The sequence below is a fragment of the Pollachius pollachius genome (assembly GCF_949987615.1).
Source record: "Pollachius pollachius genome assembly, chromosome: 12".
Lineage (NCBI taxonomy): Eukaryota > Metazoa > Chordata > Actinopteri > Gadiformes > Gadidae > Pollachius > Pollachius pollachius.
Genome location: NC_136945.1, coordinates 11,589,756 through 11,614,605, shown reverse-complemented (window position 1 = coordinate 11,614,605; position 24,850 = coordinate 11,589,756). Strand labels below are relative to the sequence as shown.

The following is a 24,850-nucleotide window of genomic DNA, read 5'->3' as shown; positions in this document are numbered from 1 at the left end:
ACTTTTCGGTCAACATAGAACCATCGAGTGGAGGAAATTGTAGAACAAGCAAACCCGATGCAAACCGGTGCAAACTTTACACCATACAAAACAAAATGAATAAGGGTTGATCGCAAGGAAGTCCTTATAATTCATAGTTCATTTCGGTAGAAACCTTTCCTACCTGCCTTTATTTTTAGTGTGAGACTGTGTGAAAGCTATCAGGTTTAGAGGTGCCCATCTTTCATCCCTACTACGACCAGTCTGTAAGTGCACTTAAGGACATTCCTTCCCTGCCCCCAGGGGACCGCTGTTCCTCAATGTCGTAAAAAAACAGATCGCAAACCCTAGCAAAAAGTGAGCTTTACAACATGTGCTCGCTGAGAAAGCGGCGACATGCACGTGCAACCTGGCTGGTGCGTTCATATGTACAACTTCACAACACAGCTGCGTGAGTAGGACCCATTGAGCCATTCATTCTGAATTTATCTATGGCTCTTGACATAGAAATTTGGGGCGGGGCTTTGTGCGCTAGGCAAAGCAAAGCTTGCATCATAAAGGATGTATAGCAATGTGTTACATAGAGTCTTGGATACAAGGAACAAAGTGGTGTGAACCAGTTTATCATTCCTCAAATGCCAATCCTTCATGCGGCATGCAAGGTTGTGGCAAAAAGCTATCAGATGTCTTGTCTCCATGTGTGTCTGTGTGTCTGTGTGTGTGTTCCCATGACACTGGTCTAGTCATGGCTCAAGGCAGGATCACAAGGCCATTCCCTGCTTAGCGCCACATCGGTCTGCAGCCAATTAGAGACGTGTAAACAAAACCACAGCCAGGTAGAGGACTTGATTTCTGAGACAAGAAATAGCTTCCAAATCCCAGTCTTCTTACAAATAGTGGAGTTTAAATGTGGTATATTAATTAATTACAGTTAATTAGTGTTACAAAATGTTACAGTGCGCGCAGATGACTACAGGATATCTCCACCGAAAAACAGGCCAACATAATGATGTGATGTTCCTTCCAATTACACTTTTTTCACTGCCGCTTCCTTATGCAACTGGATGGAACACGCTGGCTCTATGGCAAGCACTGCTACTGCACAGCAAGTCGCTGGGTTCTGGCCGAATAAGGAAATACCTGTGGGCAGGTTCTTCACATACATAGACCGTAATGCATGAACGCTCATTTGATTCTCACCGGGCCAACGTTGCCAAAATCAAGCTCCCTGGAGATGATGAATACAGTTTTATGCTTCAGACACATTCCCTCCCTCACACAAGATTTTTCTTGTGTGTTACCTCTTATGACCTTTTGTTAGGAAGTTTTTTTCCTATCCTTCCTTGCCCATGTAGGTTTTAGTTTATATCTTCACTATCTGAATAATGCCCACTGACGCAAACTCATTTGTGAATGTGGTCACTAGGACCAAGTCTAGTTACTACAAACTGATACTATAGGGTGCCTGGTAGGAAATGAGTTTCAATTTAAGGGAAAGTTATTTGTATGCTTTAATTCATATCAGGTTAAAAATGCACTAAAAGTGGTCAGAATTGCCCATGTGAGACTGCCAGAACAATTAAACAAATGAGAACCGTTTTCACATTAACAAAGATCAGATTCTCAGTATTCAAGGGTTCTGTTGGCGTGTGCATATGATTAAATGTCCCATATGGACATAAACACACCGACACATGCAGCACACATTCACCAGATGCATTGTTTCCACTGGGGGGCAGCAGAGACCTAAATCCAGTCTCTAGCCCGCACAAGGGAGTCTGTTTCCCACTTTATCAGCAGCAACCTATTTTTCAACTGTCTCTATTGAGAAACGCCATATTTCATCCATTCAAGCACCTCCTATTGACACAGATGTATATTAATGATACACACACACACAAGATTTATGTCGTCCAGTAAAGTAGTACATGCAGTTTTATGGAAATACGAATGTGGTTCCACTCGGCTGTCTTCCATGTACTCTCTAAACGTCTCAGGTTTGGGTTAAAACAAACCAGTGCCTACAACAGAAAACACAACAGAACACATTACATTATTTGTTGTACAATCACAAAGTGCCAAAATATGTCAAATATAATAAAATAAATGTCTACGTTTTTAGGATCGAGGTACAAACTTTCCGAGGCCAATAAGTCATTTTGTGTTCATTGCCCTCCACACATTGGCCGTAAAATAAATACTGCCAGAGAATATATTGTACTTATCACAGAAAGCTGAATGGAACCAACCAGCAAGCACCTGGCTCTGTCTAGCTCCATGGTTTGACACTCTGCAAAATCTAAAGTCTCAAACTCTTCTTAAAACACGCCCCGAGTTGATCCAGACTTAAAAAGGCAGGGGAAATAGAAAATTGGAACAAAATAATATTAAACAATAGATCATGTCGGAGCGGTTTAATGTCACACCTCCCGTCGAAGGCGGACGAGCCACTTTGCTCTGAGGCCCATATAGGCAAGTGAACCATCGGCAGCGGAGTGGAAGTCTTTTATCGGAGCACGGAATAAAGGAGGGCGGGATAATGGGCAAGGTTCCACTCTTTCAGAGGCTCTCTGTGTGTACTTCCATGCCCCATTGTGGGCAGAGCAGGTGCCTTCTACCTGGACCCCGGTAAAAATGATTATAATTTCACAAAATGGGATCATAGCAGCCAGAACTCTGCCAGCCTGTCAAGGCTTTTTTCCTGTCCAACTCAAAGAGGGGCCTTCACAGTATAAATCAGCTTTTCTGCCTGCCATTATATAGCCAGCTAACTGCATTTAGGACAAGAAAGAAATGTAGCTCAGACGATTTGACATGCTCTCACAGCCCCATGGCTGCTTCCAGATCAGCATTGGCTCTCGGTGGCTTTCCCTTGGCTTCACTGGCCAAAGAACGTTTGAGGACGCCTTCGCCGGTACAGTTCTCATTATTAAACTAACCGACACAGTAATTGAGGTTTTGTTTGGACTGAAATAAAAATACATAGGCAAATCACCATCATCAGTGGCTCAGCAAATGATAATGCATGGGCAGACAATGAAATACAATCAAGTGGTGAAATATGACTTGAAATTCGCTGTATCTACTTAACAGCAAAAGATTACGCTTTTTTTCTCCCCCTTTAAGTTCCAACCCTGAGGGAATTTTAAAGAATTGTCTCTGGTTTTTCTGCCAGGATCCCTGTGGCAAAATGTGTTGAATAATCGCTAGCGCACACATTTCTTGCGTCCATAGCCGGCTAAAGCAGTGTTAATCTGTCTACAGGAAAGAAAAGGGGAAGGCATCTTGTTGTCTTTGTAAGCCGCTAGCAGGAAGGAGCGTACCGAAGGCCAGGCTGGAGCCGGGCGTCTCTCTGTGGCCTATTAGGGGACATTGTCTGGTCTTATCTGCTGGAGACAGCTGGAACAGTCAATGCCTGCTCTGCTGGCCCTTGTTTAAACCGTGCCGATCTGCCCGGGGGGGGGGGGGGGGGTTCTGATGGGGCCACAGGTTGAGATGCACAGCTTTCAAATCAACACAGACCCACTGGCTGTAATCACACATCATGGGGAGGACAAGAGAAGAGTCGGTTCCTCTCAACCCATTTCACTGATGGCTGAGGTGGGCTCAGTTTGCATCTCATTCTCATCGGCGAAAAACCTTTTTCCTAGAGTACGCATTGTTTGCGTGTTGTAGGGTAACTGCATCATATCTGCGTTTTACTAGCATTCTGAAAATATTTAAATTGAAAGATCAATGACATATTTACATCCTTTATATGATGATTTTAATATAGAGGAACCAGTGTCTATTTGTAGTTTTTCCATAGTTGTGACACACTGTACATATGGAAATGTATTTTTGTCAGCATGTAACATAATATATGAACAGAACAAAGTAAGAATGACATTTTTCTTGCTACAAAACAAAACAAAAATCACATTTCTTTGAAAATGCAAGACTTTTATGGCATAAACTGAAGTGCAATTAATGACGTTTTTACATAAATGCCATGTATGTCAAAGAAGTCTGATTAACACAAACACTAATTGGGTGAATACAAACACTCACGGTTGGTTATGACTTTCAGGATCAATTTAGTTCAATTCCATCAGCATGCTTGTCAACCCGTTCTTGGAGAAACTGACAAGACTACGAGGAAATCCACATAACAAAAGGAGGGTATAACAGTAAAACAGAGACAGAAAGGCTCTTGCAAGGAAAAGAGGGAAAGGAGGAGGCGATGGTGCTTGGTGGGGGTACCGAGAGGTACTTTCCACTGAAGGGTGAGACTGGGCCTGGCAAGGAAGGATAAGAGGGAAATAATTATCCGGCCTGGTGAAGCATGACAGCTCCTTCCAGGGCCTGTGCAGTGAGACAGACTCCGCTTTATGTCGGGGCCGCCACCATGTCACCACTGAAGACACCTCTTGACAGACAACATCTGAGGTTTGGCTCCATGTTAGAGAGCCACAGCGACTGACAGCTGCCGACCTGATTGAGGCAGTCAGGTGCAGACAGCGACTCCCGCGGAGAACAAAAGGGAACAGAGGACTTAGTTTTGATTTCTGCATATTTTGGCCGTAATTTATATTCCAGATTAAGCATTCATCTACGGGGATTACAGGGATTAAAGGAAAAACTGAAAAACAGCCTAGCCAATTCACACAATTCTACAAAGATACAGTTTTCAGATGCATTCAGGGTCCGAATTCTACTTTAAACGTTTAGCCTTTTTACCTGGCAGATTGGATAATCGACCCACCAAGCAAACCTACTAATATGCATCCCTGCCATTCTTTTTTTTAACTGACTAATTATCAAACCATCCGCCATTGGCCGATGGCCTATGTCAAATTTTTGAACCCTGGCTGCATTCCTATGGCCTGACTCATCATTGATGAATCATAACACCTTTGACTCTACATTGTCCTTCTGGCTGACAAGGCCGAAGACGATCAGCACCACCTCACATGACTACATCATCCCTTCACAGAATACTCAACCTCTTTCCTCCCCCTTTGACTTTTCTTCTTTCGGTATGAAAAAAAAGAAAAAAATGAAGAAACCAATCAAGGAGGAAATGGCTTGTCCCGGAGCCATGACATTGTGTGTGGGAAGTAGTAGAAGAGGACTTGGGGGAAGAAAGGAACAGGCCCATGTGAAGAGAGAATGGATTCTAGAAATGGTCATTACTGCCTCAAGGTCTGCCATCTTTTGTGTGTAACCAGCAGGGTCAGAGGCTGAGACAGCTGCCGCCCAATGTTGTCTCTGTTGCCACTGCCTCCAAACGTTTCACTGTCCAAACCTCCTTTGGCCAGGACAAATATGTCCACAAGCTCCATCCCCTAATGCTCTGACAATTGGTAATGAAATAGTCTACAGTCCAATGCCAGAGGTAAAACACCCAACTGTGATTTTTTTGATCAAATCTTGTCAGATATGTTTGAAAGATATATTTGATGTCAGAAAGTCACAATGTGTACCATTACAAAAAGCGCGGAGCATAAAATGACCATATCTGTATTCAATACTGATCGGTATTGATTTAAATAATGTTATCAATAAAATCACATCCTACAACCGATATATTCTACAAATAAAAATACTGGCCAGTACCTCTTTGTTTACAATAATCTATTAATCAAAACTCCCAAAATGCCTCGCACTGACGTCACCCAGCAAGCAGAGCCACCTTGTTCGCGCCACATTCGCACAGCCAGAGAGGATTATATACTCCCTAGCTAGTCCCCCATCTACTCACTGGGAGTTGCTCAAATCATACAAATTGGGACAATAAAGGCAAATTCAGATGCACCCATAATGCGGCTTGGTTACAAGCAGACAAAAAGATATTGAGAAAGCTTTCGGTGAAAAGTATGCATTTGCCTCGACTACACAACTCACAAGCAAGCTCAATCCAACGCAGCTGCAGAGAGAAACACACAAACAAGTACCATGGGGTCAAATAAAGAAAGGGTAAAGAAAAATGAAGCGCAAGGCAGTAGACTTTTAGATCCATCGTGTTAGTCCATAATGCAAACTGGTTCAAACCCAAAGAAACAAGATTATCCCAAATAGTATAAGCTTTGCCTTAGACATGCACACCTCCGGCTATTTACGAATGTTTGGTAGGACTAAAGAGAAGTGAGTAAACAAGGTTACCGTTAAAGCCTTCTAGTGCACTCAACCACTAGAGGAAAGACTTATGCAAGGATTTAATCTCTTCCCATTAATATACCATATGCACCATGGTTTAAATAAAGCAAGTTAAGTGAATAACAGGGAGGGCGTGCTAGCCAGGATGTTAACTCTGTGCTCAAAAACGGTCCACAGTGTTTTACACATATGTTGTGTGTGTAAAGAATATCGCACAATCATATGTTTGAAGAAATGTGTTGCTAAAAATATTTTGCTTTTGATCACACGTTCTTGCATAGGTATGCAACGATGTGTGAGCAACAGCAAAACATTTGTTAAATAATGCGGATAAACAATGCTAATGCTAGGTTCCAATTATATCAACAGCTTCGTAGAAATGCCAATGAAAACGGCAGGGTTACCCAAAAGTTACTCTTAAAGACTCACCTCCACGTTTCCATACATTGAATTCATTGAATCATTGTTTTTTGTAATTCATTGTCTTTTGTAATACTTGTCACTGTGTTTTCCCCACAGTGCTCACGCATGGTCCGCCTGTTTTTGTTTTTTTCAAACCTCCTTGGCCCCCTTTCCTGGCCAGAGTCCTGAGGGCCGTCGGGGTTTAGAAGCCATATCTGAAGTGTACTTTGTTGGACGCTGTGAAGTGCAATTCACCTTTTCCTTTGTCATGGATATCGGGGGGCCAGTGAGTGCACTATGTTGTCTCAGCGGTGGAAGTGCTTTGTTGTTGGCTGGTTTGAAGTTGCTATTAAAACACCGGGGCTGGATATCGGATATCAAGCACAGTTTCTCCGTGCTCCAGTTTGTGCTCGTACACGCACAGACACACAACCCTTTCCACACGCATGGTGCTCTCCGACTAACAATCACCTTCTAATCAAATGGAAGAGCAGGGACATGGTCCAATTTAGCAAGAATGCCAAGTTTTACCGCACAAACATACTTCAGTCTTTATGATCATGGACAAGGCCTACAAAAGGACAAAAACACAAAATTAGAGAGAGCACTCCAATGGTGGCCAGAGAGGGAGATGAAAGGCCAAATAAGCTGCTAGTCATAAGGACAAGGAAGTAAGAGACGCAGGGGAAGAGCAAGAGCACTATGGCAAAAAGGACAGTAGGGTCAGAGGAGTCAATTAAAGAGAGAGGGGGTGGCAAATGGAGGGAAACGCCACAGATGGAAAGGAAAGCATTCGGAAGCGAATCAAAGTCAGAAAACTTCTTGCTGGTGGTGCTTTGCTGAATGTCAGTCAGGGATGGGAACGGCGCCCCCTGCAGCTCACCTGAGGGCAATAGAACCGCATCTATATGTCCACAGAGACACGCTCGCACAGATAGCCACGTACACACTGGGCTGCGATATGCGTTAGACAGCACATGGGCAGACACCGTAGGCTGGCATATTACTCATCCCCAGAGGAAGTCCTGTCACCGGTGACAGGCGGACAGAAATGTTCCTCAACCTCTTCACTAAGGGTTAATGGCTGTCCATCAGCCAGAATGAGATGCACAGGACTGTCCTCAACACACATACACACACTATATTCTACCTAGCCATAAGCTATTTATCAAGCTTTTTTATACCAAGGAACAGAGGAACAGTTGGCTACATTCACAATGTTCAGATACTGGAAGATATTGTTTTTACAATTAAATAATATAATGAATAAAAATAAGCAGGAAAAACAAATGCATTGTGATGGTCATTAACAAGCATATGTCTGTTCAACAGACCGGCAAATACCAATTATTTTATTGCACAAACAAGTTCATAGGTTTGTTTAGGCCAGATTACATGTAGAAAAGCCCTTTGACTTCAGCGGAGAAACACTCCACCTCTTCTGAGTGTAACTATTTTTATGAAATTAAAGTAATGCATAATGGTTACCAAATGGTATAAGTAATCACCTTGGAGACTGGGTACAAAAAGACTGTCAGCCGAATATAAAAGAGCCAACATTTGCTGCTTTGTTCCTAATGCTACACAGCCAATCAAAATTAATTTATTCTAATGTATGCACACTGAAGGTCAATTATCCAAATGATTCCAGTTCAGATTGCACCTGATCTTGGGCGCCAATGAGCCATGGAAAGGGCAGCTGGATGTGCTTTGCAAGGCAAATCATCGCCCCAACCTCTGTTTCTCGCCCATCCCAACGGCGGCTTGCATACCTACATGTTTAAGCCCGCTGCATCTTAGGTAAAGTGCATGCATTTAACAATACATAAACAATAGTTAACCTACGCACCGGGATCGTTTTTACGATGAGCAACAGGAAAAACAATCCTGATTTCTAAAGCAACCTGAAACTTAACAGCTGTTCCCCGTTGGACATTCCCGAGAAACCAAAGAGATTTCGATTTATTATTAAGCACAGAGTTATCTTGGCTGGATACGATTTTTCAAACATAATTTGCATTGACATCCGTTTAAAATGCTAGTTCAGAAAAAACAGTGAGAAAAGAGCGAAGTGGGGTGAAGGCAGGAAAAAAGTAACTCCTTCCAACCCTATCCAGGGAGCCAATTCAGCTGGTGTAAAACCGTACCTGAAAGCAGTATTTCTGGTGAATGGGATGTTATTTTGATTCAGCATTCTCACCGTCCGCTACAAAGTGTCTGGCCTATATATAGAAGTCCCTATTTATGGAGCTTGTTCATTTGTTATTCATCCCAGTTAATGACCGAATCACAGTGGTTATTGAAAGGAGACGACAACCGTTGTCTATATTTAATGCTACTCCGCTCAAGCTAAGCAATTTATAAAATAGATAGAATTGACATAATGCTATCGCTTTCACAAGCTCCCCAACCCCTACCCCCCTGCTGGTCCTGTGGGGTCTGGGTAAGCGTGCGCTGGGTTGCCAGAAAACATTGCAAGCCCTGGTGAAAACAGATGGGCTCAATCAGGGTTTAATTTTCTGGAAAAAAGAAATAAACGCCAAACATGGATCCACGCTGAATGAGTGAGTTAGTGTGCGCCTCCCTCGTACTCGTCCGGTGGGAGATTGCGGTACGGCGTCTTCTCAGGCCCCGTGTTTCCCGCCCGTCAATGTTGACGAGAGCTCTGCCTCTGATATGCAGATGAGGAGGCTGTTTCCGGGGACTGTGGACCGCAGTCTTTCAGGGGGATGGGGCGGGGGGGAAGGGAGGATGACCAATAGCTCTTGAGCTGACATTCAGTCCTGCAGACCTTTGAAGGGGCTCTGGGGAAGTATGCAGCATATCAATTAGCCATTAAGGGTTTGCTTGGGTATTATAGGGATCAGAGAAGCCAATAAAAGGCCCAGGAGGGACAGTTGGAACCCTGATCAATACGAGGACTCATGTGGTCGGTTTGGGCCGGAGCCGGGAGGACTGCCGGGAGGAAGCCGTCATCTGACCTTTGACCCTCAGGGGGCATCGCAGAGGCAATTATCCTAATGAAGACGGTAACCTGCGGTGATTCAACCCTTCTGCACTTGTTGAAGATGGACACAGACCTCAGGTGGCTTTTTGTAACACTCACCATTTCCTCCACCTTAGAGTATTTCTTAATCACGATACAGAGGACGCAACATAGAACGGTTGCAAGCTTTAAATGAACAAAAACGATTTTACAGGGAATCCTCAGGGTCGACCTCATATTTTAGAAAGAAATTCAGATAAGAGCATTCAACTATAACTTTGTAAGGAATTTCTGCCGACGGTGAGGAAAAAGTATAATTAGAAATAAGTCGATAAGTAAGCATTTTCCCTATTTTAGAGCAGTCAGTACTGCTGATAACTAGACCATACAAGATCATAACATAAAAACACATAAGCAGCACTAGTAAGTTCATGTACAGAAAAACTCAGGTTCTCACTTTACTTATTTTTCTTGCACAGAATTTAGATGTCTTTTGCAGCCACCTTTCATAATAAATCATAAACCATTTAGAATTATATTTAACAACATGTGCACACTTCTTTAGATGTCCACCAGTCCTAAACTGGCCTTCCATCTAAGGTGAACCCCTATATAATCATTTCTATATCGACTTTCATTCAACAAAGTGTAGTAAACGAACAGCAGTAAAACTCGTCCCCTTATGCATTTCCAGTCCATAAACCTCCCACATATTGAAAATAATAAATAAAATGGTGTTTTCCCCTCCCGCTTTCAGAGACCCAGTGACTGAGAAGGCCCCACTCCCCCATCTCCTCAGATAAACCCTTTCAGTTCCATAAGAGTAAACATATACAACCCCACCACAGCACTCCATCAAGCCTATGTCCTATATACCACTCAACCATGGATGGCCCAGATGAGCCTGTGTGGGCATGTGCGCGTTAAACGGACATGTGTGTGCTGGCTGGCATGTGAGCTGTTGAGCGGATAGGAGTCCTCTCCAGCAAGATGAGCTCCAATGATTACCAGCCCGGACACTTTTTTAATTATTCTGTCAAACATCAATCCTTAGGGTTGATGCAGGCCTTCCCACAGCCTGATGGACAGTGTAATCACAGCCAGAGGACCCCCCCGCCCCCCAACACACACACACACACAAGCACACACACACACACACACACAAACACACACCCCATCTCGCCTTCTCTGCCCCTCTTCTTTTTTACCTGCTCCAAAACACCTCCCTCAACTCTCTTCACCCACAATGCACTGAAACTTCCTTCAGTTTGAATCCCTTCATTTCACTAAATATGTATTCCATCTCTCAGCTCTCTCGTTAATGGGTTAACATGAGGGCCAACAAGACAAGTTTCAAATAGGGGATAAAACAGATTTGATATTCAGGGTTTCAGCCGGTGTTGGAAGGCTGGGAATCGCACGGTCGGGATAATGGTGTAAAGCAGATATACCAACCAGGGCACTCGTGGTTACAATCAGAAGGTCATCCAGGACGAAGTGGTACAGTGAATGCAACAATAACCTTCAGAAGATTTTAGCTGGAATGGAGGAAATGAAGGTTGACGGTAATAATCCAAATTTACAATAAAGGTCACAAATTGCTGGGACGAGATTAGCCGTTGTCGGAGATGGAATTCAAATTCACTTCAAACCTAAGGTAGTTTGTAAGGTGGTGGGGTACCACATGTTACAAACTGCGGAACACACACTGGTCTACAGTCATATGGTTCCAGTAATCAGGGAACACCTCAGAATGGGGCCAGCAATAACCGACAATCCCACCCCATTGGAAGAAATAGGAGAGACTTGCAACCGAGCGATACAAGCAGGAAGCCAGACTTTTAGTTTAATCAAGACGGAAAGAAGTTCTTCACTTCTTAAAGTCTGAGGGGGGCAAACGGTGTCCACGGTGGATGGTTTCATGACTCCTTGCACTTCCATCTCATAAAAATCACCAGAATAGCAGATGCACGGACCAATGTGAAGTATGTGCATTACAATCTAAGGTGGCACAAAGTTGAAGGTGTAGCTGATGCAGCAAGACATATCAGTAGACATATGTTTCATTACACCATTAACTGCTGTTGAAGCTGCCAGCACACACCTGGTTGCATAAATTGAGCGATCAAACTAAACCAAAGAACCAAGGGATGAAACCTATGGCATTACATATAGCAATAGCTACATTCCAAACTTTCTGAAAGAAACTCACGAATAAGCCACAACTGCACAAAACAAAACACATTCTGCCGGTAACAATGCAGAAATAAACACTGCAAAAAAATAAAATACCTTTGTAAGTAAATGTTTAATTGTGAATTGTAAATTGTGTGGCTCAAATTAATCTCAGGGTTATAGTGTTTTTTTAATGACCCATAGAAACCATGGTAACCAAACACATAAGAAGCAAATATGCATCTCTCCTGAACTGCAACAGACATTATCAAATTAAATAGATAACATTTTTCACGGTTATGCTGGTCCAAGGCAACGGACCAGAATGAAGAGAAGCAGCTTTTACTTCATTCTGGTAAATGCATTACTTTTCCAAACCCCTGAGTGTCACAAGGAGCCGTCTGCAAGGCGGTCGTCGTTCATGAATGGTGTCCTGCTAGGAATAAATGTGCCTCCAGTCCTTACTTTACTGGGGGTTCTATTATGACTCTTGTCCAACTCAATGTTTGCAAATGTAAAATGCTGCCTGTGATAAAGGAAGAGCTGCATGTTGTGCTGGTTTTCCTCGTCTTGGCAGACAAGGCTGACTCCTGCAGCTCCAGATAAGCACATCAGGTGTTGTGAATAAAGTGTGTAACATTAACTCTTGTGCCATACTGTCTACTGTAGACCAATATGGGATTGTGGAATATAATCAATATGGGATGTGTGGGAAAAAAACGTGGCGATGATGAATGTGATTATCAAGCGAAATGGATATTAAGTTGCAGATAGATATTTTTATACATATGTATATATTTTAAATATATACGACACCAGGGGTGATTTCCCCGTGGACGTGACAAGGCATAGGTTCCATGTGAGCCTCATCGTCTTTCCATTTTGCTCGGTTAAGGAGGTGTGCTGATCAGACAAGAGACTCATATCAAATCAAGCCTGGAAAAGCCAATTACACTGACAATAATCTCTCACTCCCTCCAAGACTGCCGGTGCCTCCGCTGTATGCATTCAGTGCAGCAAAAAGCTCAAACAGGGAAAAATGTGGAAGCATTCACGGGGGACCTAAGAAATTCATACCAATAGAGGATTTATTTTTTTTGCTTGGGAGCAAAAGCTATTTTTTCACAGCGTGGGAAAAAAATGCATTAAGAAAATGAAACGGCAAATGAATACCCTGCCAATGAATAAATAAATTGAGAAATTAAAGAAATATAACAAAAAAATTCAAGTCTTTAGCCTGTGGTCAGGTTTTTGTGTGGCGGCAAATTTAGCCACCTTAACCTATGGCTCCATTAAACAACTCTCCTTGCAATTAACCCGAATGGCGTAGGCGACCTTGACGAGTCGTTTCTAAACATCCTCTCCCGTGGCAACAGCCATGGCGAGCTCCGGCATTGCACGCCACTGTGGTTCCAGACCTCGGCTTGCGGCGTGCGTGTATGTGGGAGGGAGGGGAGGGGAGGGGGGGGGGGGGGGGGTTGGTCTAACCGCCTGGGCCTTCCATTGGCCCCTCGCAAGCCCTGAGCACGTGTAGACATCAGTGCCAGGGGAGTGTGAACTGGGGAGGAGTTCAAACAGCCACACTCTAACCGCAGCGTTTCACAGCACCACCACCACCACCACAATCCCCTCCGGCAGGGGGTGGTGGTGGTGGTGCTGCTGCTGCTGCTGACAGGCAGCCTGGTCTTGCCAGCCCAGACAGATGGGAGAGGATAGAGGGATGGAGAGAGGGATGGAGTGATAGCGAAAGACGAGGCATGAACAGCAGATGGTCCAGTGGAGGGAATCTCCATTCGCTAAATTAAGCAGAGTGGAAATAAATAAATATATCGATAAAATAGTCATTCCTGCATGGTTATGGTTGGCCAGGGACTGGGAGATGCGACGGAACCAGGCCAGGGAGGACTGGTGCCACTGTGGCTTACTGAGCCCTAGCCATGTGTAATCCATGTTCACATGGGAAGCCCCATGAACCCAGCTCTCCTGCTGTGATAATCATAGCAACAGCGGTCATATAGGGAGTATATAGGTTAGACTAATGCAGTCCATAGCACCTGTATAATAGTCAAATGTAATTTATTCACTAATGCCATCTCTGTGACTTTCACAATTTGAAGACGGTATAAAATAAGGACATAAAAGGGGGAGGGCGGGTGCATTTGCTGTGTCCTCCTGTGCAGTCAAGGCAGGCAGCAGTGCCAGAGAGATGGAACCCCGGGAGATGGAAAGCTTGCCAGGCCCGATAGTGAACCAGCACGCTCCCCGCCCAGCAATCCCAGATCTCCCAGCATGCGGAACCACGGGACGAAACATCAGGCCCACAAGAGGGTGTACATGGGGGGGGGGGGGGGGGTTAAACTTTTTCATGCTGTGAAGTTTGTGCCTCTGTTCCTCTGCATTACACAAGGTTACTTTAACCCTTATGCCTGCACCCAGCCAGCCATCTCCATAGGCCTACCCCCCCACCCATCACCCAGCCAGCCAGCTGATCTCTGGCTGGCTGGCCTGCTCCTTTTGGCCCCCTCAGTGTGAACCAGGTGCTGCGATGACAAAAGACTGCTGGCAGAAAGAAGAGCAGAAAGTAGAGCTCAATTAGCCCCAGCTCCAATCCCAGATCCTCTATCGATTTCCCACGGATGAAGAATGGCAGACGGGGGGGGGCTTCTCCCTCGGCTGTGCACGCGGGACCACAGCTTGAGTGTGCAAGGGTGTATTCAGGAATCAGCGGGGGGGGGGGGGGGAGACAGGGGTTTAGGCGGCGCCGTGAATACATTAACCACACACGGTCTTCATGTCAGGGTTAAGTAATAGGGCTTTCGAATGCGCTGAAGAAAATGAGTCTTTATAGGCATGCGGTGGCCCCCTCCTACCGCCATCCTATGCAGACGCGTGTAGAGCGAGAGAGACAAGACATTATCTCCCTCAAGGGCAGATCAACCTGACAAGTCATCAGTTCCACGGCACCTCCCTGGACCATTCTTCACCTCCTCAAATTAACCTTCAGGAGAGGGGGAGGACACTGTACACCTCCCTCCCCATTTGTCCACAGAGTTGGTGGTTGTACAGTAGCTCCAGTACTTTCGGTGTCACCCACACACACCTGATAGTTAGGTTTGATTGGGGAGAAGAAGCAGGAAAAAAATAACCGTAGTAAGATGGACAAAAACCAAGAGACACAATATAAATAATCAACTGATGTGTAATAATCACTACTACACCCTATTATCCAAGCATATTACATTGGGACTATGGGGGTAAAATAGCAAGAGTTATCCTGGGGTTACTTTTTAAATTGCGCATATCTAACTGACTTGCATGTAACTTCGATTTTCTGTACAGCCTAAATTCAATAAGCGATTAATTTGGACTGAGAACCATGCTTACTCTAATACAACCAGGACTTGTCTTTGATTTCACAACACGTGCCATTTATTATCGATATGTCTATTTCATTTTGTTTGGGGGCTTAAAATATATCATACCTGTGCTGCATAACCCTTCGCTTGATTTATTCTGACTCCTTTGAATTAGAAATGACAAAAACATTTCGGGGCCTCATTCTCCATGAATACATTCCGACCTTTTAGCTTCCAGGCTGTTCGTGGGGTCGGCGACTGATGTTGTTTTTGCGCTGTGTCCTTTTCAAATGGAAGATGAGAGAACGCTAAGCCTCATCATCTCAACCAGAACATATGCATTATTTGCTGTTGGCCCGAAGGGGGGAACACACAGGCACAACAACCACTACACTACAGGTGAAACACTGTGCTATGATTAGATATTGTTGTGTTCAATTATCCCTTCACCCAAGAACATCCACTGTTAAACACATTGCTAGAAATAATAGATTTAACTGTTATTTCATTAATTTGAGCACGGTAACGAAGTTAGCAGTTATTGGGACGTGAGCGCACAAAGATGTCAACACATTTGAACATGACACAATATAGACACCCATTTCATGCGTGCAAATCTGGGTTTTAAACAACAACAAAAGTTTGCTAGGTGTCAAGATAGCAATGTCTACGCAAATATAGACGTATCAACACAACTATTAACATTCATAATTAATCGACAACAATCAATTATGTGTCCATCGGTCCATTTCATAGACTCAGAGTGTTCTCTTCTGATGGCCGATGTTGTACACGGAGATTGTAGACATGTGAATCTACTCCCTTGCTGGCAAGACTGACCTTGCGGACATGAAAAAAACTGGAGCCTGTCTGTCTCCATGGAGACAGGCATCAGTTTGGGTTCTTAAATGTAGTTCATGTTCAGACATTTGATTGAAAGGCAGATTGACCACATACACATCGTTGTTTCCATGGAGGCAATTATGGTGAGTGCTCATGTTTGTTTCTCGGCCGTTGTAACCATGTAATAAATATTTTTAATTGGAGAGGCGGTCAGGGAATTTAGTGAGCATGGTGCAATTGCCTAAAGACAGCTGTGGAAAACCCATGCTAATTACACAGGTTTGTGTGCTCACCGAACTGTGGACCCTTAATCGTACACTTCATTAGGATTACACGTGTTGTTACAGTATTTGTGTATATCTAACCAACGGAGCACTTCACAGAGATGCCCTTTAAAGCTATAAATATAGAGACATAAATATATAGATAATTTCTGTATTCTAATCCAACATAAAGCCTAGTGACAGATCGCTATATGAACAACTCTCCCGAGATCAATAGGATATTGAATCATTGATCTAGATCTCTGAAGCTTGGAGCAACAGAGGTTTTGAATTCTCATGAGTAACTGCTATGCCCCATTAACACATGGTAGAGAGGAGAAACAACAAGTTGCACCAAACACTTGAAACATGCGCACCCTTCACAATTGATTAGTCTCATGGAGCCAAGCTATGAACTAATGAGTCACAGAGAACTCAGAACAAAAGGTCTAGCTGAGGAGTGGCAGCCTCCACATTGGGAAGGGCCTGGGTTATCAAACCCTCAAGATCAGAAACTTATCTGATCAATTTCATAAGCTGCCCATCTGATCTTTCACCATCATGGGCTTCTTATGGGCTCTAAGAAAATCTGCAGCAAAGCCAGAATATAACTCATTTCCCCAATCCCCCTTAAATCTAGGTGCTCTGTACTGACGCAGGCAAACACAACCCATCGCAGGGTCTACATGCTCTGCCAATGTTCCACTTTGTCTTGAGCCCGGCCTTAGCGTGAGAGTCCCAATGCGACGCATGACTCTACTCTGACTGCCTCTATGGCCGGACCCCTCTTTAGTAGCAGCCTAATACTGTGCAATGGGGAATAAAGTCCATTACATTGTGAGCCGCCTTTCGGCTTTACCTTTGTTTCCATCTCACAGGCTGCTCTCATTGTTTGCTTTTATGGCACTGGGGACCCGTGGGCTCCCTGAGGCTTCCGTCTCCAGGTGGTGCGGCGATTCCTCTAGCTTGGAAAACAGTATTGCACTATGCTCCCACATCACAGCCGACATTCTGAAGACATGTTTTCTGGTATCCCTGGAGTGGGGGGTGGGGTGTGTGTGTGTGTGTGTGTGTGTGTGTGTGTGTGTGTGTGTGTGTGTGTGTGTGTGTGTGTGTGTGTGTGTGTGTGTGTGTGTGTGTGTGTGTGTGTGTGTGTGTGTGTGTCCGCCTCTAAAAGCGATGTGAGGTGAAAACATGAGTGTGTGTTATTGCCCCTCACTCGTGCGTGTCTTAAACACACCACCACAGAGGACATAGGCCAATAATATAGAGGTCGGCTTGCCTAGATAGCCCAACCGCCTCGCGTATATATCCACCTCTCAGTAACACTATCCATCCAGGATCTCACATTGGTTTTGAAACGTGGAGACTGTGGTGTTAACCCCACAGCTGAAGCCCACCAACCGGCCTCTATGAGGAGGGTTGGTCGCTACACCAGGGCTGGGTTTAGAAATCTGCATACAGGGCGAGAGGGCCAGGCTCTGAGCCCCGAGGTGCTCAGCTGACAGCCATAGAGGACTCCTAGCCAGTGGCCTTAACAGGATTTTCGTGGATCAAAGGCAGGAGGGACGAGAAGCGAGAGAAAAAGAGCGAAAAGCCAGAGAGACATAAAGGCAGCAGAAAAAGAGAAGGCAAAGAAAAATACTATACCAATCCATGACAGAAAGCATGGGGGGGAGTTTTAAAAGTATTTGCCATGTATGTGAAAAATATATATACATTTCAATGAATATATTGCCTGGAATGTTGACACTGCCAAAATATGATATGAAATGAAAGTAAAGGAAATAGCGTTAGTCTAATTCCCTCTGCAGTCCATATTAAGGGTTAGGGTTATTTTATTGATCAAAATGCACAGGAGAAATTATAAAACAAGCCCAACAATGCATCAAATAATGTGTTGCCTACGTGAAGTAAGAAATGAATACCATGCTGCTTGGAGGAGAGTTCCTGCAACTGAGCGATGTGCTCGGAGCAGGAGGGAGGGAGAAAGGGAGGGAGGAAGGGAGGGAGGGAGGGAGGGAGGGAGGGAGGGAGGGCAGGAGGGCAGGAGGGAGGGAGGGCAGGAGGGAGGGAGGGAGGGAGGGAGGGAAGGCAGGAGGGAGGGCAGGAGGGAGGGAGGTAACAGGTGAGTCAACTCAGAAGCAGTGAGCCAGGAAGGAAGGAAACAGCCTGTAGTTCTGCCCAGGGGTGATAGGATGCAGTTCATTTGAAAACACACACAATATGCTAAGATGATCATAGGAGAGCGTGATTAAGGAACCTACGTAACAACACACCCGCGTGGAGGACCCACCATGCTAGAGGCTGACCCACCATACTAGAGGCGGGACAGGTGAAGGAGAACACATTGGGCATTGCACGTCACCTAGGGGGGGTGGGGGGGGGGGGGGGTCCAACAAATGAGCAGTAGGACTGGAGGCATTGTTCTTCATGCCGTGTGAACAACCGACACACACAAACACACACGCACGCAAGCACGCACACACACTAGCACACACGCCCAAGGAGGGAAGGGGTTTAGTCAACTGAGCTAATGCTAACATGTTAATCTGTGCTTCTCCACCTCTCGGCGGAGGTGCAGGGTGTGTCTTTACTTTGCATTGCCTCCGCGCTTCTCACGCCTCCATCACCATCGGCAACACAGCACAGCGTGTGGAAACACTCAGCACGCCTGCAGGTGACAATTACTCCACCACACTGGAATTATTCCAAACACACACACATACATACGGCCAGCTTCAAATCGGCATACAGATGTATGAGCAGCGCATATTTGTCTTTGAAAATAACTATAATCCACTGAGTCAGAGCAAAGAAAAAACCCACAACAAACCAACAGCCGTAAGGCTTTGAACAAAAATGGTTGCCAAATAAGGCATAACATCCATCCACTTTGCTCACGCAAGGCGCAGGCACCAGGCAATAACAAGGTTATTTGGCTGTTGGTATTTGCTGCCCGCTACAACCGCATGCCTACAGGTGATGTGTGGAGGGAACATCAATACATGGAGCTGTTCTGTCAACACTCCACACGTGGAAATCCAGAAAGTGGAGTCATTTTTTTCACAATAGAAAATGCACAGCAGTCCCTGCATATAAAGTCCATGGACGAAAACAAAATAGGCTCATGTGCTAGATAGATGTGATTCAGCTGTATAGGTTATCCATAGTAATATACAAGTTAATATCTCAATGTACACAGTGTTCTGCAGCCTTCACTGCCACCATCATTTACATTTCAATTCAATTTTCTACAGCCAATGCTGATAACAGCCAATACATCATATCATATCATCATAAACGCCGTCTACAATGATCTCCAATGACACAATATGATTTGCTTCGGAACAAGGCGCCTAAACTGTTGCAAGAAGTGAGTCACCAATAAACGGGAGGCCCTCTGTCGCATGCCTCTTCATTTTCGCAAAAGGTTCAGTGCCTAGACTGTTCAAAACATGGACGTAGCGTCCGTGACGTCCAAACAGAGGCCAAGAGATCCATATTTGGCACATTGGGGGGGGGGGGGGTTGGAACTCAATGCCAGCCTTCCTGTGTCTGGCCAAAACTCAACAATATTAACTATAATACATGTTAAATAAAGCTCACAATATACACAATAAGGAGACGTCGAAGCCACTGGAATTTCTTCAACTTTCACGATGACCTTTAGGCAATACTCAGCGCTAGCCAATTAAGCTACAATCATATATTGCCGGGTTGGCTATTAGTGGCGTTTGATTGATTTATAATTCACAAATATGCCGCTATACTGTAACACCACTCTGAAAAACAAGTTGTCCATTTTTTTATTCATGTTTTTGTTTCAAAATATCTGCCCTAATTAACTTGCTATTGCGTTAGGTTGGCTCTGCCTGCCGTTCAGCTGGCCACAGTGCTGGTTCTGCCAAGCCTTTAACCCCAGCCTATCTCTGGGGCTGGCACACACACTTATCAAGGACATGGGGCTTTAGAGAAAAACAGAAAGAGCAAATAGAGAATAGAGAAGAAAGAGAAAACAACCAATATGACCTTTTAATGCTAAAATGGTTAGGTTATTATCATTGTTTAAGATATATTTTTACGCATTTGTTATATTCAATAGCAACTACACATGTAGCTGCACTCTTTAAAGAAAACAAGGCTTATTCAAAGGTTAGGATTACATTGAATCAAGCATTATAGCCATTGTGCAGTAATCTGTCCCACAACTACAGCCACATGCACTAGAGAGCATACACCAAGCTCCACTAAGTTTCAGTCAGGAACTTCTGTTCACGATCCCGCGCAAAAATAAGTTGACAAATGGAGACCTTCAAAGACAAAGACTCATGCTATCGTGTTGTACAGTCAGTTGTCAAAATCAGCTCACCAGAATGTTTGTATAATTTAATTCCTGCTTATGCAATGGCGATGGGGAGCAGAAAATGACTTGAGGAAGGTTAAAAAAAAAAATGCTAATTTGTTATCACAGGAGATAATTAACATTCCCTCCACAGATCAGTACAGGTCTCTCAGCTCCCCTGGTTGAAATGCTAATGCCGCTTCCAGCCATGCTCATTGTCGCCCCCGCTCTCCCTTCTCCTCCATTGGGGAGGAGCTACCTGTCACCGTCTCTGTGAGCAGCAGGCAAAGGGGAGGGGGGAGGGCAGCTGTTCCTCAGTGGGGATGAAGGAGAGGAGGATGAAGAGGAAGTGGGAGGAGACCTGGTGAGAGGAGTTTGGTCGGGTGGGGCTGGGCTGGCAGGGGACTCGTCATGAAGACTATTTGAAAGCCTCTGGAAACGTTCCTCGTTAGTTTTTAAACATGTTTGCCCTTGTACTGAAGGAGTTACCTGGCTGGATAGAGAGGAAAAGACTCCGGCAGTTTCACTGCTTCAACAAATGTTCATTTGACCCTTTCCCATTTGCCTAGCAGTGTATGTGCGTGCGTGCGTGCATATGTGTACACACACATGCACGAGTTTGAAACATTCATGCAAGACATTAAGCCAATGAATCGCCTGCTGGCCTGTTAGACTCTTCCTTCTAACATTAATCCCCTTATAGAAACACTATGCATCGCTGGTTTATTTACTCTGGTTTACACTGTGTTGCCCATGGAAACATTGCCTGTGTCCTGCTACTCAACGCTAGACCAGTGTAGAGACTATAAACATCGACAGGAGTTAACACAACACGACTTATTGTGGGAACAGAATCATATCATGCGTGCCATACCCATTCCTTATTATATTATAGATATGGGGCTGCGTAAGGTGAGTGAAATATGGTATAGAAAAATATTGCTGAAAATGTCATCACAATAAAATACAGCAAGCTGACACTTTTGTTAGGCACAGGAGTTTGTTGGGTTTTTACAGTTGGTTGTCTGACAACGTTGTATGCTTCTGGAAGTACATATGTGTGCTTTTGTTTGCGTGAGTGCACATAAGACTACCGGCGTTTAATCCCAAACTATTCTGGTGTGCAACAACAACAAGTGTTATTGTAAAAAAAAAAAAAAAACAGTAGACTACATTAAAAAATGACCATACTGGTCTGGGTCTCCCATCATAACCGTCTTTCCTGGTTTTCACTAAAACATCAGATATAAGCAGAATTGGTCAAAATCACTTAGAGCCTAGCATTCGCGCACCTAACACAGATGTAGACAAAAGTAATATTTGGTTTTGAGAGCACTGACCAACGCACATTGATTTGTCGTCCTTATACTTTATATATACACGTCCTTCATAAATATACGGTGGGTTCACCTTGTACAATGAACCAACACAACTGGACGTGGAAGTATGAAGCAGTTCCACAGCACCCACCGTTTCAGTTTGCCCACATTATTTATGCATTGAGAATGATATAATGTATCGGAGTCGTGTTCCCCATACACGAGTTTGAGGTCATCGTATGAACTCTACCTTTGGGTCGGCGGTGAGCAGCTTGAACGCTTCGTACACCTGTCTCTCCTGGACTCCGCCCCCCAGGTCCAGGAAGTTGGCAGGCTTTCCTCCATGCAGGTCGATGATGTCACAGGTTGCCATTGCCAGCCCGGCTCCGTTCACTGTCGGAATGCAGAGGTAATGACCATGCGTAAACATTTCAGAATAATGTGTCATCTGCAACAATGTGCATTGTCCAAGTGAGTCTGATTGACAGTGAGCATGATAATATCAGCCCAGTAAAATACAAATATAAATGTCAAACAGTGCCAAGTACATTGCACACACTTAAGACAAGAGAGAGATACTATTTAGAGCACTGGTTTCAAGGCGCAAACCATCAGCAAGTAAAGAGTGCTTCTTTATTCTGTTGATTTTGTTTTGTTTGCTTGATCATTCCGTAAACGATGTTTCCTTCAGCTACGGATTCAAAGCCGTGGTGCGCCGACGCAACGCCACATCTTCTAATCAGTGACATCCAACACTTTGCCATAGAGTGGATTATGGCTGGTCCTTTTTGTGCCCTTGACATTAGAGCAGCGCGCTTTGATTATGAGAGCTCTGGCTGCGCTTTTTTGCTGCCGACTGTGGCCGGTCAGCCTGGCGCCCGTGTGTGGCCCCCATGCTGAGCGGCCCGACAGCCAAGTGTTTCAGTGTGCGAACCGTCTCCCCTCATTTGGTTTAGCCAAGTCAGCCTGGGTCCGGTCAGACTCCCTGACAGAGGCCTCAACGAAAGGGAACTGTGCCTTAACAGCTGTCAGTAACAGTGGTGGTGGTTTATAGAGTTCTTAAGGAACCTGAAGGCCCCTAAAAACCAGCCGTTTTTGCTGTTCAAACGGGCCAGAGTTGCCATTGGCGGTGATGCCATCCACAGTAGTCCCAACAAGGAGGTGTTGAGTGGGGGTTACTTGGCTAACGGAACAGGTCTAATGTGTTTAAGGGGCTAGTGGGAGCAACTGTTAGAACCGCGGTACACCGTTAACACTTTGATTTATGAAGAGAGAGGGGGTGCTAAATGAGAATGCTAACAATCTGGCTCGCTGGAGACTTTCTGGGCGGATTACGGATAATTAGAATGCATTGGTTACGGCAGCACTCCTCCTTGAGTCCTCCGGAAGCTGTTTGTAATGCCAAGCCCGGGCAGCCTTTACTTTGACTCGAAGTTTCAGCCTAAAACCGCCTCACTTGTGTTACTGCAATCAGAGCGCTGCACTTATATTACCCAAAGGACCCTTCAGCTGTGGCTCAAGAAGGGGTTTAAACGGCCACCGATCACTTTTTATGGTGTGCAAGACCCCTGTGTGTTTGTGAGTGTGTATGTCTTCCTGTGACCGTACCGAAACAGGCGATGTTTCCATCCAGTCCGATATATTTAAGGTCCCACTTGGCCGCCTCCGACTCGGTGGGGTCGCTCTCCGACATGTCGTCCATGGCAAACACCGCCTTTTGACGGAACTCTGCGTTGTCATCAAAGTTGATTTTGGCGTCGAAGCAAACCACTAGGGGAGGGATTGGGAGTTGTTGGAAGGGAAGACACGACAGAGGGACACACGAAAACCAGATGGACAGAATTACAAAAAAGTAGAAACAGACACTGGAACTAACATTTCTAGAGAGGAAAAACGGATACAAAACATTAGAGCTTAAACCGAAGCTGCGGATGTCCCCTCAGTCTCATTAGGCTTAATTATTTCACGGGTTGGCACACTGAGGCTTATGTTGACAACCCCCGAAAGGATGAGGCTGTACTGCTAAACAGGCATTACATTTTTACACTTCCAAGCGATAATGCATTGCGAAGAGACCAAAGTAAGTGGTTGGTAAACATTCATCTGATATTAATTACAGAAAATAGATAATATTTGGTAGATGCAATGATTGGGAAGCACACATTGATGAATAGACACATACATCTCTTATCAGTAATACAAAGATATACTTGTTCAAGGCTAGAAGAAGCAAGCGGTAACTATCTGTATTTTTCCTCAAAAATCGGCAAATGGATTAGAATCAAGATTATAACTTTGTGTTGCAAAAACTATAGTCACAAAAAAGTTCCTTGCCATGTTGATCCAACTGAAAATTTCCTCGAAATGAAAGATGATCAGGCATCTGTTGATTTGAGGTCTACCAGGCACGCAGAGTATTTAGTGTTCTTTTGTGTGCTAGCCTTGGCGGCCTCGCAAAATTCATAAGGAATTATGAAACGTATCTCATCAAACTGTGATGGCAACCACTTGCACATCAGCAAGCCGTTTTTGAAAGAAATAAAAACATCAAAAACCTGAAACATTCCAGTGTTTTGTAGCCTATCTGGGAAGAAGTGTGCAGCGTAACCAGGTTTCAACACCGCAGACAAGACAACCGCAGGTACTAACTACGGGAGCATAACAGTTCAGGTGAAGTTCAGTGTTATTTTTCTAATGGGTGAAAACAGATGAAACCTTGCAGCAATTAATGAGGACGGAACATTCTTCTCATGGGCATTCATGCTTTGTTTATTTCCCCCAACTTGGTGAGGAGCAAAATAATTGTTTTGGCCAAGTTAAAACGAGCGGGACTGAAGTCTGGCAGGCTCACTCTCTATTGTCCTCTGTGATTTTTGTTTTCGTTTTTGGTAATTGCTCAAGTTGCTAAAGTTAGTAGAAATATATAAGTTGGGATTTGAACATAGGACATCGTTCCCACCATTTTCTATCACATAGAGACATCACCTATGACATAGGCAAAAAGCCATTTTAAGGTGTACGCTTACTTGGATTTTTTTAATCTC

At 44.5% G+C, this 24,850-nt stretch overlaps 1 protein-coding gene across 1 annotated transcript in view; it reads right to left on the bottom strand.

Annotated features, from left to right (window-relative positions):
- The window catches only part of suclg2 (succinate-CoA ligase GDP-forming subunit beta), a gene marked incomplete at its 5' end in the record, with an annotated part of 67,538 nt that overhangs the window by 8,181 nt on the left and 34,507 nt on the right, over nt 1-24,850 (bottom strand). Inside the window, 2 exons of the mRNA XM_079747366.1 lie at nt 22,057-22,199; nt 23,415-23,576. Of these exons, the coding sequence (XP_079603492.1) occupies nt 22,057-22,199; nt 23,415-23,576 (305 nt within the window). The remainder of the gene's footprint in view (nt 1-22,056; nt 22,200-23,414; nt 23,577-24,850) is intronic.